The 18963-nt window shown below is 43.0% G+C and overlaps 1 protein-coding gene across 7 annotated transcripts in view; it reads left to right on the top strand.

The window, feature by feature from the left end:
- Positions 1-18963, top strand: part of clasp2 (cytoplasmic linker associated protein 2) — a 151808-nt gene that overhangs the window by 94701 nt on the left and 38144 nt on the right. For all 7 annotated transcript variants that reach the window (XM_084080579.1, XM_084080581.1, XM_084080578.1 and 4 more), the window contains exons 16-21: positions 1298-1465; positions 1631-1668; positions 2697-2867; positions 8146-8253; positions 16293-16475; positions 17744-17788. In XM_084080579.1, the coding sequence (XP_083936705.1) occupies positions 1298-1465; positions 1631-1668; positions 2697-2867; positions 8146-8253; positions 16293-16475; positions 17744-17788 (713 nt within the window). The remainder of the gene's footprint in view (positions 1-1297; positions 1466-1630; positions 1669-2696; positions 2868-8145; positions 8254-16292; positions 16476-17743; positions 17789-18963) is intronic.

Here is an 18963-nt window from a genome sequence, read left to right as displayed (position 1 = left end):
CTACGGACCCCCATTTAATGGCATTTCTATCTCTGGGACCCCCATTTATATTGTAAAATCAATGTTAATGTAACAGTGTACAAATGGAACCAAATTCCATTTGTACACTGTCTGAGTTACAGACCCATAAGGGTCCATTCATCCATCATTTAGCTGGGGACCCCCTGGAACTCCCTCAAGGACCCCTGGGGGTCCCCGGACAGCGAAAATAGCCGATCTACTGTACAAGCTCTCAGAGCTCTTGTAGATCGGCTATTTCCGGTTCTTATTTTAGGATTAGAGTATTTGAAGTGGGCAAACTCTAGCAATTGTGTTCAGAAGCATCTTCCATAACATCGTAATGGTCTCAGATATTTCATATACTAAAAGCAAAGGCTAAAGCCTCACTCTGTGATTTCTTCACCCGGTTGGCGTTGGTGTGTAGAATAGCAGGAACAATATTACTAAAACCTCACCTAATTGTTTAGGAAACGTCGCTAGCTGTTTGTTTCACAAATCGCACATTAGGACTTGGTCGTACAAACATTTTCAGTCGTGAGATTTTATTTTGCTTTAATCCATTAAAGGTAGGGTAAGTGATATTTTTTGGTTAAAACAAAAAGTATTTTTTTAAAAGGTTAAAATACTATATTGTGATAGTAATCATTGCTATAGAGTGTTTGTTCAGTAACAGGAGTCTCCATGTCTCTCCAGCTCTTTAATAAACAGAAAATACATTTTTCGGTAGGTGTCAAAATCTCAGCCAATCAGGAGAAAGTACCCATTTTTAAGCGTAATTTGTATAGTGTTCCAGTTCAAATTTTGTCTGCTCATTTCTAAGTGTCATCACTTCCTATTTCACTTTTTTAATCTGTATCCTGATTGAGTTCTCTGTCCTGGTTGGATAAAATTGGAAATGAAACTGAAACTGAAACGAAAATGCATTTTCTGTTTAATAAAGAGCTGGAGAGACAAGGAGACTCCTAATACTGAACAAACACTCTATAGCAATGAGTACTATCAGAATATAGAGCTATTTAACATTTATTTTAACCAAAGCAAATCACTTACCCTACCTTTAAGACCTGAGGCCGCGTCTAAAAAAAAATCTAAATCCTTAAAAAAATTTGGAAAAAAATAAAAAATAATTTTCACGATTTTTCAAAAATAGCAGATCTACAAGCTCGTAGCGCGGAGCTTGTAGATCTGCTATTTTTGAATAGCCAAAGAAATCGAAAGTGACACCGATGCGTTCCAGGTCTTAAAGGGTTAATCCATGCAACTCTGTGTGTGTATGTCTGTCTGTTTCTTCTTCCAGGACCTACTGGGGTCTGAGGAACCACTTCCCCGGGGCAGCAGACTCCCTGTACAACTCCCTGGAGCCGTCCTACCAGAGGACCCTGCAGTCCTGCCTGAAGAGCAGTGGCAGCGTGGCCTCTCTGCCCCAGAGCGACCGCTCCTCCTCCTCCTCCCAGGAGAGCCTCAAGTATGGCCCATTGAAACTGTTCTTTCTTTAGGCTAAATTGCTTAGTGATTTGCGTGATATGTAATGACATGATTATGTATGATATGATAATGTAATGACATGATTAGTGTTGTGTTGTGTTTCTGCTCCTTCACTGACCTACTTTCTCTGTCCCACCCCCGCCAGTCGACCCCTGTCTTCTAAATGGTCCGCCCCAGGGAGAGGTGAGTCACACGCTGTAAACACTGACGCTGAAACACACACGCACACGACACAATGATTTCGTCGACTAAAACTATGACGAAAAAAATATTGGTCGACTACCTTTTTTCACTGACGAAAACTAAATAAAAACTAAGCTACTGTATGACAACTAAAACTAAGACTAAATATATTGACAATTTCGTCAACAAATAAAAACTAGACTAAAATGTTAGTGAGGGACTAGTGGAGAAGAGATCCAGTAGAACTAAAAGACAAGTCATTTTATGTTTGGTTGCGCTCGGGTGTTGCACTCTGAAAATAGCAGATCTACAAGCTCACAACGCGTCGCGCTGCGACGCGTTGTGAGCTTGTAGATCTGCTATTTTCAGCATGCAACCAAGTGTAAATTCAGTCATTACGACGCCATCAAGGCACCGCCAAAATACATTTTAGTCGACTAAATCAACTGTAGATTTAGTCGACTATAACCTTATGATATTTAGTCAACTAAAACTAGACATTTCAGATGACTAAAACATGTCTAAAACTAAATGGAATTTGATTCAAAAGACTATGACTAAAACTGAATCCAAATTTGCTGTCAAAACCAACACTACGACGCATACACATACAGGAGGAATCCATGTTTTTAATCAACAAAATGTCAAATTCTAACACAGAATCACACACACACAGCCGTTCCTTCATTCAGCCATGACATGACGCCTGTCACCAGTTCCCATTCACTCAACATACGTTTGTGTTTGTACCACACACACACACACACACACACTTGTGTGTATGTGTCTGCGGCATACATCTTGTGTAGTGGTCGTACAGTATGTGCGTTTGCACACACTTGTGTGTGTGTGTGTGTGTGTCCATGCACGGCTGTCGGTGTTGTGCGGTGGTGTTGCATGTATTTGTGTGACATGTATCTGTATGTTTGTTTGTATATATATTCCCTTCCATCACCTCCTTCCATCCATCCTTCCCTCCCCCCCTCCCTCCCTTGCTCCCTGCCCCCCCCCCTCCTCCTTCCCATCAGTCCCGTCATCGGGCGGTTTGAAGCCGGCGCCGTCGCCCAGCGCCCTGCAGCGTTCCCGCTCTGACGTGGATGTGAACGCGGCCGCTCTCGCCAAGCAGCGGCGTGGTGGCGCGGGCCAGGCCGCCACCAGCAGGGCGGGGCGTCTTAACCCCGGCTCCTATTCGTCACTGGGTAAGAAGAGAGGGTCGGGGGAAAAAAAACATCTATAGTCCCTGGGCGCTCGAACCCGCCAGGCGCCCTGCGTTCCTGCAGCAGCGATGTCAGGGAGTGATGGTAGTCAATGGGTCAATCAGTTGATCAATAGAGACAAGTCAGTGAATCAATGGAGATGAGTTGATGACCAATAGGGATGAGTAAAGCGCAATACATACTCCGTCCAACGTCCGAACATGTCTTGGTAAAGGGAGGTGATGCAACCACACATTGACGTCATTCAGAACTTCGGATGGGCGGTCGCCGGTCACAGGACTTTTCCTTGGAACCCGTGCACCTCCAGATCCTGGCTCCTGACTCTCCCAACCATATAGTTCAGAAAGGCCTGTCCGTCCGAACCCCGACGTGGGAAGTAGAATGTATTGCGCTTCCAGAGAACAGGCTGACTCAGTATGATCTCTAACCCATTAAGACCTGGAACTGTGTCATTTTTAGATTTGAGCTAAAAAGCATTATTTTACACTTTGGGCTATTCAAAAATAGCAGATCTACAAGCTCATAGCGCGGCACCGAGTGCTGCGCTACGAGCTTGTAGATCTGCTATTTTTGAAAAATCGAGAAAATGTGTGAACATCTTTGAATATATATATTTTTAAAGCGAACATTTTTAACTCAAATCTTTGCTTCTGGGGGGTCCCTGGAACAAAATATTTTGATGGGGGTCCCCGGCCAAATACATATAATTTTGGGGGTCCTTGATATGAAAAAGATTGAGCACCACTGATATAGAAACATAGGTTTTTCAGAAAAACTGTTGAGATTTAGGAGACATGTAGAATCGGCTTCAGGTCTCAATGGGCTAATCAAAGTACAGCAGTCTGTCAGGATGAGTACACATACACAGCACACACTAACATGAATACACATACACAGCACACACTAACATGAATACACATGCACAGCACACACTAACATGAACACACATACACAGCACACACTAACATCCTACAGATGTGCCATTTCAAAACTTCAAATGTCCTGCCATCGCCAAGACAGTAAATTTTCAGGGGATTCCCAGGGCAATAAGAGGGACAAAGAAGGGCATTTAAAATGCTGAATTATTTTGATGATCACTGCTTTTATGATGCCTCATAATGAGTCTGACACCTTCTTCAACACACATTCTTTTGTTCTCATGTATATGGATGTCTGTTGAAGGGAATAACGGGGGTGTGTAGTGACAACTTCTTTTCAGGGGCAAAACAGTGCATTTTTAAGGGCAGAAAAGGGAGGAAAAAAATGCATTTTCAGGGCACTTTCAGGGAAAGAACAGTAACGTGTGAAGTTTTGAAGTGGCACATCTGTAAGTGCAGGTCAACTCTGAAAGTATACAAATGTACACGTACACACACACACACACACACACACACACACACACACACACACACACACACACACACACACACACACACACACACACACACAATGCCAAACTCACACACTCCCCAGTTCTCATAGAACTTGGATTGGCCTCTATCCTCTCCTCTCCTCCTGGCTTCCTCCTCTTCACGTCTCCTCCCCTCTTCCTCTGCTCTCCTCTGTGTTGCCTGCATCATATCAGTGCACTGTGTGGTGTGGATATGAGTACCGTCGCCTTGCTGTGTGTGTGTGTGTGTGTGTGTGTGTGTGTGTGTGTGTGTGTGTATGTGTTGTGTAGATTCATCTGCATGTGCCCCAGACGTTGTGTTAGTAACAGAGACACTCTGCTCCTTTCTCCCAACTCCTCTTCTCTCTCCACACCTTGTCTTTCTCCCTCTTCTCTTCTCTCTCTCTTCTCTCTCTCTCCACACCTTGTCTTTCTCTCTCTTCTCTTCTCTCTCTCTTTTCTCTCCTCACCTTGTCTTTCTCTCTCTTCTCTTCTCTCTCTTCTCTCTCTTCTCTTCTCTCTCTCTTTTCTCTCCTCACCTTGTCTCTCCCCCTCTCTTGTTCTGTTTTCTTTGCCTTCTTCGCCCTCTTTCCATCGCCCTCTCTCTCTCTCTCTCTCCCTCTCTCTCTCTGCCACTTAAAGACGATGCTACTGATAAAGCGGATGGTAAGGTCTTCTCTCTCTCTGTCTGGCCCCCTCATACTCCTCTCTTTCTTCCTCTCTATCCTCCTTCTGTCTTTTCTTTTCCTTCCTTTCTTTCTTTCTTTCTTTGTTGCTTTTCTCCATCTGTCTGTTCCCAACGATCCACAATGAACCGGGTGGTTAATAACACACATCAAAGGGTTAATAACACACATCAAAGCCTGATCTATATCCTCCGTCGTAACGTGGCGTTGGGCGCCCAAAATAGCTGATCTACAAGCAGTGGTGTAAAGTAACTTGAGTATATTTACTCAAGTGCTGTACTTAAGTACAATTTTGAGGTACTTCTACTTTACTAAAGTATTTTACTCCACTACACCTCCGAGGCAATTATTGTACGTTTACTCCACCGCAATTATTTGAACATTTTAGATACTAGTTACTTTGCAGATATACATTGTTATATTATGAAACATACTTTAACCACTTTAGCCCTTTTTCATACATAGGCTATTTGAAAATAGCCGATCTACAAACTCACAACGCGTCGCATCGCGACGCGTTGTGAGCTTGTAGATCTGCTATTTTCAAACATTTAGTACTTTTACTTTTGGTACTTTAAGTATATTTTGATACCAATACTTTTGTACTTTTACTTAAAGGGTTAGTTCAGATTTGTTGAGTATTTTTTGTAGGAAATACTTACCATTAATATAGTGGTTGCAAAGGTATTAATTGATTGCCCGAGTCCCGTGGTCAGAGTTATGGTCCGTTTCTGATAAATATGAAGTAGTTCCGGTAGATTAGTAGATTTGGTGGGGGCCGCTCATTGAAAATAAATTAATTAAAAAAACTGGCGTCATTTGTATTGTTCACCTATTTCTACCATATAGAGCAAGTTTCGTTCAATTTCGACCCCTCTGTCACATGGTACTAATGTTTGTGTCCAGAATCACTGCGCCGCGGCAGCCTACTCACGCACAAAATATATGACACAAAAAATAGTACCATGTGACAGAGGGGTCGAAATTGAACGAAACTTGCTCTATATGGTGGAAATAGGTCAACAATACAAATGATGCTAGTTTTTTTAATTTCTTTTATTTTAATGAGCGGCCCCCTCCAAATCTACTCATCTACCGGAACTACTTCATATTTATCAGAAACGGACCATAACTCTGACCACGGGACTCTGGCAATCAATTAATACCTTTGCAACCACTACATTAATGGTAAGTATTTCCTACAGAAAATACTCAAAAAATCTGAACTAACCCTTTAAGTAACGTTTTGAACACAGGCCTTTTTACTTGTAACAGAGTATTTCTACATTGCAGTATTGATACTTTTACTGAAGTAAAAAATGTGAGTACTTTTTCCACCACTGTCTACAAGCTCAGTCACGACGCACGCTGTAGATCAGCTATTTTTGTCACAAGACGAGACACTGCGGCACGATGGAGTATAAATGATGCATTAACTGTGTCAGATCATAGCGCCCCCTGCTGTCTTGTCTGTCTTTATTTGTGTGAACACTCATCCCACCCTTAATTCACATCAACATTCATTCATTCATTCATTCATGATGTCATCATTCAGCTCAGGAGTGGGTCACTCATCTCTAATATCATGAACAAACGTTACTCTGATGGAGGGAGGGAAGATGCCACGCCCAACCAAACAGGGACAACATTGTATTGTTATTATGAAAGGGTCATTATTATTATTATCCTTTTGTCTTGCTGTTGAAATGGTGTGTGTGCGTGCGCGTGTGCGTGTGTGTGCGCACGTGAATAAAGTGATGTGTGAGAGCGTGAGTTAAGGTGATAAAGTGTAACTTACAACCTACTATTCTTTGTCTGTCTGTCTTGTCTGTAGGGACCAGATCAGACAATGGTAAGATTGTGGTTAGGTGTGTGTGTGTGTGTGTGTGTGTGTGTGTGTGTGTGTGTGTGTGTGTGTGTGTGTGTGTGTGTGTGTGTGTGTGTGTGTGTGTGTGTGTGTGTGTGAGGGGCGCTTCAATAATCATGTTACCTATTATAATTGTTGTAATCAAAACATTGGTCAAAATATTAAATACAGCTGCAAGCTTATCATTGGGGTCCAAGTACATATGCCAATATGACTGAAGGTTACATTTAGAAGAACAAGATTATGATGATGTGTGCAAATACAATGTGTGTGTGTGGGTATGTATGTATGTATATATATATATATATATATATATATATATATATATATATATATATATATATATATATATATATATATATATATATATATATATATATATATAAAAACATGTATAAACATGTAAAACATATATGTATATTTATACTGCATAAGTGACTGCTTAGTACAAGTCACTGCAACCACACTTAGTTGCTTACAAACGGCACGTTGGCTCATCATCAGCAATCTGAACCCGCACGATCCATTGAAGCGCCCCCTACTGTCTGTACATCGTAGGTGGATCAGGGTGAGAGAGAATGACTGGATAACATAGTGGAATATCGTCTGTCGGGGTGGAAACCTCACACAATGTCCAAAACAGTTACTTTCTTTTTTTCTTTTTCTGCCCCCACAGAAACGATGTGTAATTTAAAGGCATTGTAGGGAACATTAAGCCTAAATTAAAAATAATATTTATGTACATTTTTTTTGCATTTTTTCCCCTCTATCAGCCACTATATAATGATGCTGGGTTGTTTTCCTGCATTGAAACACAGGCCTCTTTCTGAAAACCCTATTTTCCCTATTGTTGTTGTTGTTGTTATATTTGTCCGGTACGTAAGGAAGTCTATGGAAGTCTATGGAGGCATCACCCCCTGGTGGCTGGGAAACGAACTGCACAAACAATAACAATGCAGGGAAAATAGGGTTTTCAGAAAGAGGCCTGTGTTTCAATGCAGGAAAACACCCCAGCATCATTATATAGTGGCTGATAGAGGGGAAAAAATGCAAAAAAAATATATATAAATATTTTTTAAATTTAGGCTTAATGTTCCCTACAATGCCTTTAACAGTGGCTTCCAGCAGTTAGTTAGTTAGTTAGTTAGTTAGTTAGTTGCTTGGTCGTTGTGGTAGTGCTTCCTATAGGATGATGGGCTTCATTCTGTGTGGCAGCAGTGAGTAGCGGCTGCACTAGCGCAGAGGTAAGGTAGTGTGTGTGTGTGTGTGTGTGTGTGTTTCTGACGGTTCTCCCTCTGTGCCGCTATGCTACGCTAGGCCGCATGCGTACCAAGCAGCAGCTGAGCACCCCCAGCAGCGCCGTCAGCAGCAGCCAGGTGGACTCCAGGGGGCGCAGTCGGACCAAGATGGTCTCCCAGTCCCAACGTACGTACCACACACGCACACACACACACACACACACACTCACACACACTCACACACTCAGGTTTGTATTGCTATACTTGTGAGGACATTGATATGTCAATAAATTGTTTTACCGTAAGCCTATAGCCGTAAAATAGCCGATCTACAAGCTCGCAACGCGTCGCGCTGCGACACGTTGCGAGCTTGTAGATCGGCTATTTTTCGGCGCATGACACTGTCAAGCATCTATGTATGTGAACCATGTTTTACTCCAATTCCAACCTCTGAACCTAACCTCTAAATGTCTAACCACCTTTCTTGGCCTCGCAACGTCTATTTCAAGAAATATCCTATAGTTTTGTTTTGGATCAGTTTTTTTTTTCCTGAAAAATGACTTAGGCCAGGGGTAGGCAACTGAGATAAGCCTAGGGCCAATATCACTCCCAGACATTCCATCGCGGGCCGGGCCTCCCCGCGAACGTGCGCGTGCATGTGCGTGCACAACACACGCCCGCGCGCGGGCGCAAAATTTTTCGGGTCTAATTCGGGTCTAACTCGGTCTAATTCGGGTCTAATTTGGGTCTAATTCCGTTCTGTTTGACCAATATAAATCAACATTTTTTCCGGTTTAAATATCAGCACAGGCGATTTTTCTGGTGATTTTTTTTTTCTTCTTCATTTTCCTCTAATCTAGCTATAAAATGTTATAAATCCTTTAAAATGCATCGTGTTTATGAGTGCATGATTTCAAAAGTGGGTTCAGGTTCTATGAAATAAGTATTTATAATTATTTTAACATTAATTTTTAATACTTTTTTTATAACACTTTTCAGTAAATCATTCATACTGTATCTTTCTGTATTTGGATATAATAGATATCGGTCTGATACTGTATAAAAATAAAATCCCTCCCCCCCAAAAAAAAATCAAAAAATATTTTTCAAAAAAAAAAAAAAAAAAAAATATTATTTTTTTTCAAAATTATCTCACGGGCCAGATATTATTTCTGGGGGGCCAATTTCGGCCCGCGGGCCGCCTGTTGCCGACCCCTGACTTAGGCCATTAGTTTAGCAAGGTGACGATATTCCATTATACCTGTGGGGTCCATTTGGTCCTCACAAGTATAGTAATACAAACACTCACTCACTCACTCACTCACTCACTCACTCACTCACTCACTCACTCACTCACACACACTCACACACACACCTGCAATGTACACCAGTTTGTTTGCACACTGTCTTGTGGTGTGTCACGTGTCAAATAGACAGTGTTGGGCAAGTTTACTCAGGAAGTATAAAACGTTTATTATTATTATTCCGTCATCCGTCTTCAGTCCGCTAATCTGAACTTTGATTTGATTTGAAGTTGCAACCAACATACAAAGAAGGCAGTGTTGCATTTTATGACGAAAAAGAAAATCGTTGTCTACCTTTTTTCACTGACAAAAATATAAACTAAGCTATGATGAATAAAAACTAAGACTAAATATATTGACAACTTCGTCAACAGATAAAGACTATTGGGCAATTCTTTTGTAAAATCGTGGAAAATTTAGACAAATCTTTGAATATATAATTTTTTTAAGCGAACATTTTTAACTCAAATCTTTGCTTCTCGGGGATTCTTCAAATTTTTTTAAAAATAATATCAGTGGTTCTCAAACTTTTTCATGTCAAGGACCCCATCTCAAAATATGTTGTTCCAGGAACCCCCCCAGAAGCAAATATTTGAGTTAAAAATGTTCGCTATAAAAAACTATATCTGCTATTTTTTAATAGCCAAAGAAATCTTGAAAAAATGACACGGATGCGTTCCCAGTCTTAATGGGTTAATTTGAGTGTTGTATCAACACCCAGGTGTGTGTGTGTGTGTGTGTGTGTGTGTGTGTGTGTGTGTGTGTGTGTGTGTGTGTGTGTGTGTGTGTGTGTGTGTGTGTGTGTGTGTGTGTGTGTGTGTGTGTGTGTGTGTGTGTGTGTGTGTGTGTGTGTGTGCGAGAGAAAGAATCTGTTGCCTGTCATGGTGACAATAAGCTCCATGCAAATGTTCTTGTGCCTTCAGGTTCAGACGAATCCGATTGCACGCCAGGTATTTTGTGTTTGTCAGAGTACAACCGTGTGTGTGTGTGCGTCTGTTTCTGTGTGTACTACCGTTATCAAGAGTGGGCCACATGCTATCGCTCTCATGCCGATCAATATGTATATTTGTGGGTATGGATGGAGGAGTGTGTGTGTGTGTGTGTTCCTCTGCATGTTGTGTCACTAAGATGCTGTTTGAGCCTGGCCCTGGCTGTCAATAAAGTGAATTTGACATCATCACACAAAAGCGCTGAGCTACTGTAGCTAAAGTACTGCAGTGCTAAATATAAAAACCTGCCTGCTCCACTTCCGGCTGGGTAGGTTTGGCACCCAAGTACGTACGCAACCACCTAAAAGAAATATTGAAATTAGCCGATCTACAAGCTCACTAATGCCTCACGATGTGACGTGTTGTGAGCTTGTTAGATCAGCTATGTTTTGCAAAATATCAAAGTATAAAATAGGCCAGGAGTTAAGTGGTTTGAGAGATTGTGTTGACACGGTAGTATGCCGTCGTTCAATCAGGATGGTCATTCAATCTGACAAAATGTTGATCAATCATCAGATTTCCAGGAAGAAAACGAAAGGGAGGGAGAGGAGCTGAGTGGTTGGGAGAACTGTGTGTGGGTGTGTGTGTGTGTGTGTGTGTGTGGGTGTGTGTGTGCGCGTAGTGTGTTCTACTTTATTCCTTCTGACCGCCAGAGGCAGTGTTTTCAACACCTGGATATTCATCGCGCGCGATGAATATCCAGGTGTTGAAAACACTGCCTCTGGCGGTCAGAAGGAATGAAGTAGAACCTTAGTTATATGCATAACTCTCGTTTTATTTCATTTGGGATATATTTTACGTTCCGTCATCCTGAGCAGGCTTGGCTTCCATCCGTGCCGGCCTTCCTTCCTTCCCAACATGCATCACTCTCCCTGCTCCATCACCCCAGGCTGGCTCACTGTGTTGTTGTTGTTGTTATTGTTGTTGTTTACTTTAAGGTGTTTTTTTTTTATCAGCGCTTTTGGTTCTGACGGGTTCCTTTCCTGCTTAAATCCATGTCTTTGATCAAAGTCGGTGTTTTTTGGGGCTTTTTATTGTGGATTCGGAAACGGCCCGGATCCCATCGCACGCTTTGTGTTCTAACCACACCCACTCGTTAACCCCTCCCCCCCCCCTTCCTCCCCACCCACCACACCTCCATGCCGCTTTGTGGCACTCTAACTCCCATAATGCACCTGGTTTAACCTGCTGTTCCTCCTCCTCCTCCTCCTCTTGGGCCTCCTCTGCTTCCCCTCCCTCCTCCTCCTCCCTCAACCAATCAGGATCTCAGTCCGCTAACGTCGGTGGTAAGATTATTAACGATACTTATTTTGTACTCTTCCCCCCCCACCATCCCATCCCTCACCTCTCACTGGTACCACCCACTGGTACCACCCACTGGTACCACCCACTGGTACCACCCACTGTAACCTGGAACGCTCGCCCCAAAACACGCTCGTTCGCCCCCCAGTGGTTCTTATATTTGTTTTTACAGAGTTTAAGTTTAGGAATAAGGTTAGGTTTAGACATAGTTTTACTGAGGTTAAAGGGATAGTTCACCCCCATAATGAATTGTTTTCTATTGATTAGTCCAGTGGTTCTCAAACTTTTTCATGTCAAGGACCCCCAAATTGACACTTATTAGCCCGCGGACCCCCATTTGAAAAGATAAGCCAGGGACCCCCATAAGAGAAGACTTTTACGGCTCTCTAGCAGTGATTCTCAACCATTTTAATTTCAAGGACCCCCAGTTTGACATGCATTAGGCTACGGACCCCCATTTAATGGCATTTATACCTCTGGGACCCCAATTCACATTGTAAAACCAATGTTAATTTAACGGGTCCATTTGGTTCCATTTGTACACTCTCAGAGTTACAGACCCATAAGGGTCCATTTGGTTCCTGTCCATCATCTAGCTGGGGACCCCCTGGAACCCCCTCAAGTACCCCTGGGGGTCCCCGGACCCCACTTTGAGAACCAATGGATTAGTCACCCCATGGAGACTTGAATTCATGGATATTCTTTTAGTTTTTGTCGCATTCCTAAGCCAATAATTTGATGAGCGGCAGCGGTTCCGGTAGGAGACACAGGAACCGCTGCACACTGATCATCAAATTATTGGCTTAGGAATGTGACAAAAACTAAACAAATATCCATGAATTCAAGTCTCCATGGGGTGACTAATATCCCTTTAAGTTTAGGCATAAGGTTAGGTTGTTTAGACATAGGTTAAGGTTAGGAATAAGGTTAGGATTAGGCGTACTCAGGTTGCGTTATAATAATAATAATACATAGAATGTATATAGCGCCAAAGTTATACCCAAAGTTAGCTTAACCCATTTAGACCTGGAACTGTGTCATTTATAGATTTCATCTAAAAAACATTATTTTACACTTTGGGCTATTCAAAAATAGCAGATATACAAGCACTCGAGCCCGAGTGCCACACTATGAGCTTGTAGATCTGCTATTTTTGAAAAATCGTGAAAATGTGTGCAAATCTTTGAATATATATATTTTTTAAGCGAACATTTTTAACTCAAATCGTTGCTTCTGGGGGGTCCCTGGAACAAAATATTTTGATGGGGTCCGCGGCCAAATACATATCATTTTGGGGGTCCTTGACATGAAAAAGTTTAAGTACCACTGATATAGAAACATACGTTTTTCAGAAAACGGTTGAGATTTAGGAGACATGTAGAATCGGCTTCAGGTCTCAATGGGTTAAGAAATACCTGGTGACCCGGGGCGAGCGTTCTTGTATTCCACCCGCTGCCCTCCCTCACCTGACCTGCACCGCCACACTGCTCACTGTTAATGGTTCCTTCCTCCTCCTCCCACTCTGGCTGAGGCATGCTGGGAATCGTAGGCACAGAATGTTTAAAAACGTGGCTGCATGGCTACCAAGCTATAAACACCATACATGGGGGGCTCATCTGTCAGAGGGATAAGGAGGGGCTTGTTATGGGTGCATGGCAGGAATGCACAAAATCATAATTCATATTGTGATCATATCAATGACCATGGAAATAGTCAGTTACCACACATTATCATCAGCCATTAAAGCTTTATATCGTGTTTAGAACTCATTTAGTAACCCTGTCAATATCACTGTTTTTTGAGGAAGACTTTCTGCCTCATGTCTCTTGAAAATGTGTGTATCGAGTGTTGCTGCGTGTGTGTGTGTGTGTGTGTGTGTGTGTGTGTGTGTGTGTGTGTGTGTGTGTGTGCGCGTGTGTGTGTGTGTGTGTGTGTGTGTGGTCAGCGCTGTGTGTATGGAGTACACGGACCATGTCCCTCCCCACTCCTGTCACACACTTTATAGGGTTAGGGTAAGTGATATTCTTTAGTTAAAACTAAATGTTCTATTCAAAGCACTATATTCTGATAGTAATTATTGCCACAGAGTGTTTGTTCAGTAACAGGGGTCTCTCTGCGTCTCTCCAGCTCTTTAATGAACAGAGAGAAAAACAATTCAGGTGGGTTGCTCATAGCTATGAGCTTGTACATCAGCTATTTTTGAATAGCCAAAGAAATCTAAAATGACACAGATGCGTTCCCGGATGGATTGTATGGGTTAAAGCAGGGGTCTTCAACGTTTTCAGGCCAAGGACCCCCTAGCTGAGAGAGCAGGGACCTCCTACTCTATATTGTATAAAATTGTGTTTCAGATTAAAGTTTTTTTTTTTACTTAGTCTGCTATTTTTTCCCTCTACACCTATAGCCTCTTTGCCAAAAATAGCCGATCTACAAGCTCTCAACGCCTCGCAGCGCGAGGCGTTGAGAGCTTGTAGATCTGCTATTTTCGGCTAATGTTCCCCTCAGAAAAGGAATTCTAGTGTTCAAGTGGTTAATGTAAAAAAAGTAAATCCTATCACACAAAAATTTGGCGGACCCCTTACAGTAGCTCTGGGGACCCCCTAGGGGTCCCGGACCCCCTGTTGAAGACCCCTGGGTTAAAGAGCTGGAGAGACAGTGAGAGACTCCTGTTACTGAACAAACGATGATTGCTATCACAATATAGAGCTATTTAACACTTAGTTTAACAAAATAATATCACTTACCCCACCTTTTTAATTTGCAGCCTTTGTGGATCAGCGAGTGTTTGGTACATACTGTGTGTCATTCTACAGCTACAGTAGACGCAGGCTTTGCATTTGGAGACAGAAGGTCTTGGTGGGTGGACTGTACACCTTGATAAAAAAACAGACATTTGATTTAAACCCCCCCACTCGGCCCCCAAGAATCCTCTCTCCAGCTGTATTCAACTTTATCATGTTTGCTGTGTTGTTGTTGTTTTTTTCTTTTGAGTGTGTGTTCCACCATTGAACCATAGTGTGTTGAAGTACTTAAAAAAAAAAAAAAAAAAACTGGCTAATAAGCCTTATATGCCTTAATACATTATAATTGTCCTCTATAACTAACATTAGAAATATAAAAACACATTTATTTTATAAATAGTTTGTCTTTCACTCAACAGGGACAACTCCCGTCGCAAGTTGATGATGTCATTTGTCCATGTGTGGTCTAGCCCTGTGGAATGTATGAAAGGCTTGTGCAAATAAAAAACAACTTAATACCTCCTAAGGTTAACATGAGCATCAAATCAATATTTTAAAAACTTTTTTTTTGCACCTGCATTCCATATGGTTCATAGGGCTGAACCAGAGCCGTATGGAGAGTTATGACATTAGCGTTGACTCCCATCGTAAGAATGGAATGCGGAAGTGCTCTGTCTATCTCAATGAGATAGTTCCAATGTTTGGAACTATAGCCCCATAGGAGCCCGCTTTGCGGCGAGATCAAAGCGTGACGTTACTCTCTCTTCTACACTCTGGGCTAGACCACACATGGACAAATGACATCATCAACTTGCGACGGGAGTTTTCCATATTGAGTGAAAGATTAACCATTTCTAAAATAAATCAAATATTTAAGGTGTTTTTCATTTTACATTTTAGTTATAGAGGACAATTATAATGTATTAAGTCATATAAGGCGTATTAGCCAGGGATCCTTTTAACTCACACACTTTCACAGCAGCAATATCCTGAGTTGAACTCTTGAGTCCACAGCATTCCTGTTCTGGGGGGGAACAGTAGCCACAAATAGATCTACAAGCTCACAACGTGTCATGCTGCAACGCTTTGTTGTGAGATTGAAGATCGGCAAAGCAATTTTGGCGTAGACAGAAAAAAAAGCGGTCCAAGTACAGAGACAACTCAGGTCTTAGTTTACTTAGTCTAGAGCATTGGTTCTCAAAGTGGGGTCCGGGGACTATCAGGGGTCCTTGAGGGAGTTCTAAATTGACCCTTAGAAAGTCTGTAACTCTGACAGGATACAAATGGAACCAAACGAACCCTGTAACGCCTTGGTTCTCAAAGTGGGGTCTGGGGACCCCCAGGGATCCTTGGAGGGGTACCAGGGGGTCCCCAGCAAAATGTGTTAATTTAGTGTCACAATCATTTTAACCACTATAACCATATTTTATACTTTGGCTATTCAAAAATAGCAGATATACAGTACAAGCTCATATGAGCTTATAGATCTATTTTTCTTAAAGCGTGAAAACTTGTGCAAATATTTGAATATATATATTTATTTATTTTTAAAGCAAGCTCAAATCTTTGCTTCTGGGGGTCCCTGGAACAACATATTTTGAGATGGGGGTCCGCAGCCAAATACATATAATTTTGGGTGGTCCTTGAAATGAAAAAGTTTGAGAACCACTGCTGTAACGGGTCCATTTGGTTCCATTTGTATACTGTCAGAGTTAAGGGGTGGGGGTCCTTGAAATGTGAAAGTTGGAGAACCACTGATCTAGAGCGTTTAAGTGGTTAATAATAAGGCTCTGATTTGTCTGTGTGTTCCTCTCTCGCCTCCACTCCTTCCCTCCTTTCTGTCTTGTTCCTCCTCTTCTCCTTCTCCTCCTGCTCTCCTCTCCTCTCCAGCGGGGAGTAGGAGCGGTTCCCCCGGCCGCCTGCTGACCAGCACGGCCCTCAGCACCCTGCAGGCCCCGGGGACCCCCAGGGGGGTCCTGTCCGGAGGACCCGGGGGGTCCGCTCACAGACGCAGCCGCATCCCCCGCAGCCAGGGCTGCTCCAGAGACTCCTCCCCCACGCGGTTGTCTGTCGGTGAGCGCACGCACACACACACACACACACACACACACACACACACACACACATGCACACACACAGGTTCTGAATCCTAACTGTAAAGCCTGCTTTAACGCTCACTGTGGTGTCGTTGCAACTTTTAACAGGCTTCACCTTTGCATGAGCTTTTTCTGTCAAACACACACTTACAGTGCAGCAGCAAATTTTGATTTAGTTTTAGTCATATTCTTTTGAATCAAATTCCATTTAATTTTAGTCTAGTTTTAGTAGACTATATATCATCAGATTTTAGTCGTCTAAATCCACAGTTGATTCAGTTGACTAAAATGTATGTTTGCGGTGCCTTGATGGCGTCGTAATGGCTGATTTTACACTTGGTTACGTGCTGAAATAGATCTGCTATTTTCAGAGCACAACACCCGAGCGCATCCAAACATAAAATGACTTGTCTTTTAGTTCTACTGGATCTCTTCTCCACTAGGTCCCTCACTAACATTTTAGTCTAGTTATTATTTGTTGACAAAATTGTCAATATATTTAGTCTTAGTTTTAGTCATCATCAGCTTAGTTTTTCAAACATTTCTCGTCATAGTTTTAGTTGACGAAATCAACACTGGTGCAGTGCACTGCAGTGCACTCGCACATACACAAACACTCATGTAAGTGGGCTTGATACTGATGCAGTATATCCAACCGGATTCCATTTAGTGTCAGTCCGGACGAACAAACACTCGGACTGGGGAATCTTTTTTTCTATGGATTAGATCACCCCATGGAGACTTTCATTCATGGATATATTTTAGTTTTCGTCGCATTCCTAAGCCAATAATTTGATGACCAAGCAGACCGGTAGGCAGCGGTTCCGGTAGGAGACACATGAATCCAAGTCTCCATGGGGTGACTCGAATCGATAGAGAAAAAAAAGTAATTTTTGGAGGTGAACTATCTCTTTAAGCCTGTGACCAGCCGATCGTCTACGAGCTCACAAGGCGCTGTGGACGTGAGCTTGTAGATCTGCTACTGTCAGGCATGGTGGGGCACCGTAGCACGGCTTAACTGTAACTTAGGCATTAGTTGCACAGAAATGTCTGTTGTGCGCACGTTTTGCCACGCCCACACACTGGACTGTCTCGTGAACCTCAACACAATCTACCCTCCTCTCCTCCCTCTCTTCTCTTCTCTCCTCTTCTCCCCACGCCTCCACTCCTTCTCCTCCTCACTCTGTTCTCCCTCCTCCTCCTCCTCCTCGTCCCATGGCCCTCCTTCCGGTGCACCTCCTCCAGCCCCCTCCAGCATTAGTTCCATCTACAACGGAGCGAGCAGAGGAGGTAAGACCCCGCCCCCGACAAGCCGACCGACTGAACAGCCATCTCTCTCTCTCTCTGTCTGTCTCTGTCTCTGTCTCTGTCTCTGTCTCTTACTCTGTCTCTCTATCTATCTATCTATCTATCTCTCTCTCTCTCTCTCTCTCTCTCTCTCTCTCTCTCTCTCTCTCTCTCTCTCTCATATATACTGTATAAACCTGTCTCTTGTCGTGGTTGGCCGTCCCGCATTCCCACAATCCACCTCTCTCTAACTAACGCCCTCTAACGACCCCTCCCGCCGCCGCGATGTTATTGTTGTCGTAGTTTCTGTGGTGACTGGTTCCCATGGCGATAACCTCCCTTACTAATCAACCAAGATAACGAATAAGGAATTATCTTGAATTGTCCCTGCAAGATCTGTCCAGCTTCATGGAGCCCTTTATATAACCAACCAACCCCCCCCCCCCCCCCCCCCTGCCCCCTGATTGGTCCTATTTGCGGACGCTGTCGGCCAATGATCGGCTCCCTCCCTCCCTCCCTTGCAATGGCACTTGGGTGAAAAAAAGACGCAGATCTCCCACCTCCCACCCCACCTTCTCCTCACCTCCAGATTCACCCTCACTTCACTCTCTGTGCTTCTGTCCACTCTGCGTGTTCTTGGGAGTGTGAGAAAAAGTGTGTGTGTGTGTGTGTTTGTGTGTGTGTGTGTGTGTGTAATCAACTGTGTTCCACCTTCTCGTGTGATTCTCAGTCTTCTAAAGCAGTGGTTCTCAAACTTGTTCATGTCAAGGACCCCCAAATTGACACTTATTAGCCCGCGGACCCCCATTTGAAAAGATATGCCAAGGACCCCCATAAGAGAAGATTTTTACGGCTCTAGCAGTGATTTTCCACCATTTTAATTTTCAAGGACCCCACGTTTGACAAGCTTTTAGGCTACGGACCCCCATTTACCGGCATTTCTATCTATGGGACCCCAATTTATATTGTAAAATCAATGTTAATTTAACTCTGAGAGTGTGCAAATGGAACCAAATGGACCCGTTAGGGTCCATTTGGTTCCATTTGTACACTCTCAGAGTTACAGACCCATAAGGGTCCATTTGGTGCCTAATCTATCATTTAGCTGGGGACCCCCTGGAACCCCCTCAAGTACCCCTGGGGGTCCCCGGACCCCACTTTGAGAACCAATGTTCTAA

The sequence above is a fragment of the Gymnoscopelus microlampas genome, assembly GCF_963454915.1.
Source record: "Gymnoscopelus microlampas genome assembly, chromosome: 15".
NCBI classification, from domain to species: Eukaryota; Metazoa; Chordata; class Actinopteri; order Myctophiformes; family Myctophidae; genus Gymnoscopelus; species Gymnoscopelus microlampas.
The sequence above is the reverse complement of the archived record's forward strand: the minus strand, read 5'-3'. Positions and strand labels throughout refer to the sequence as shown.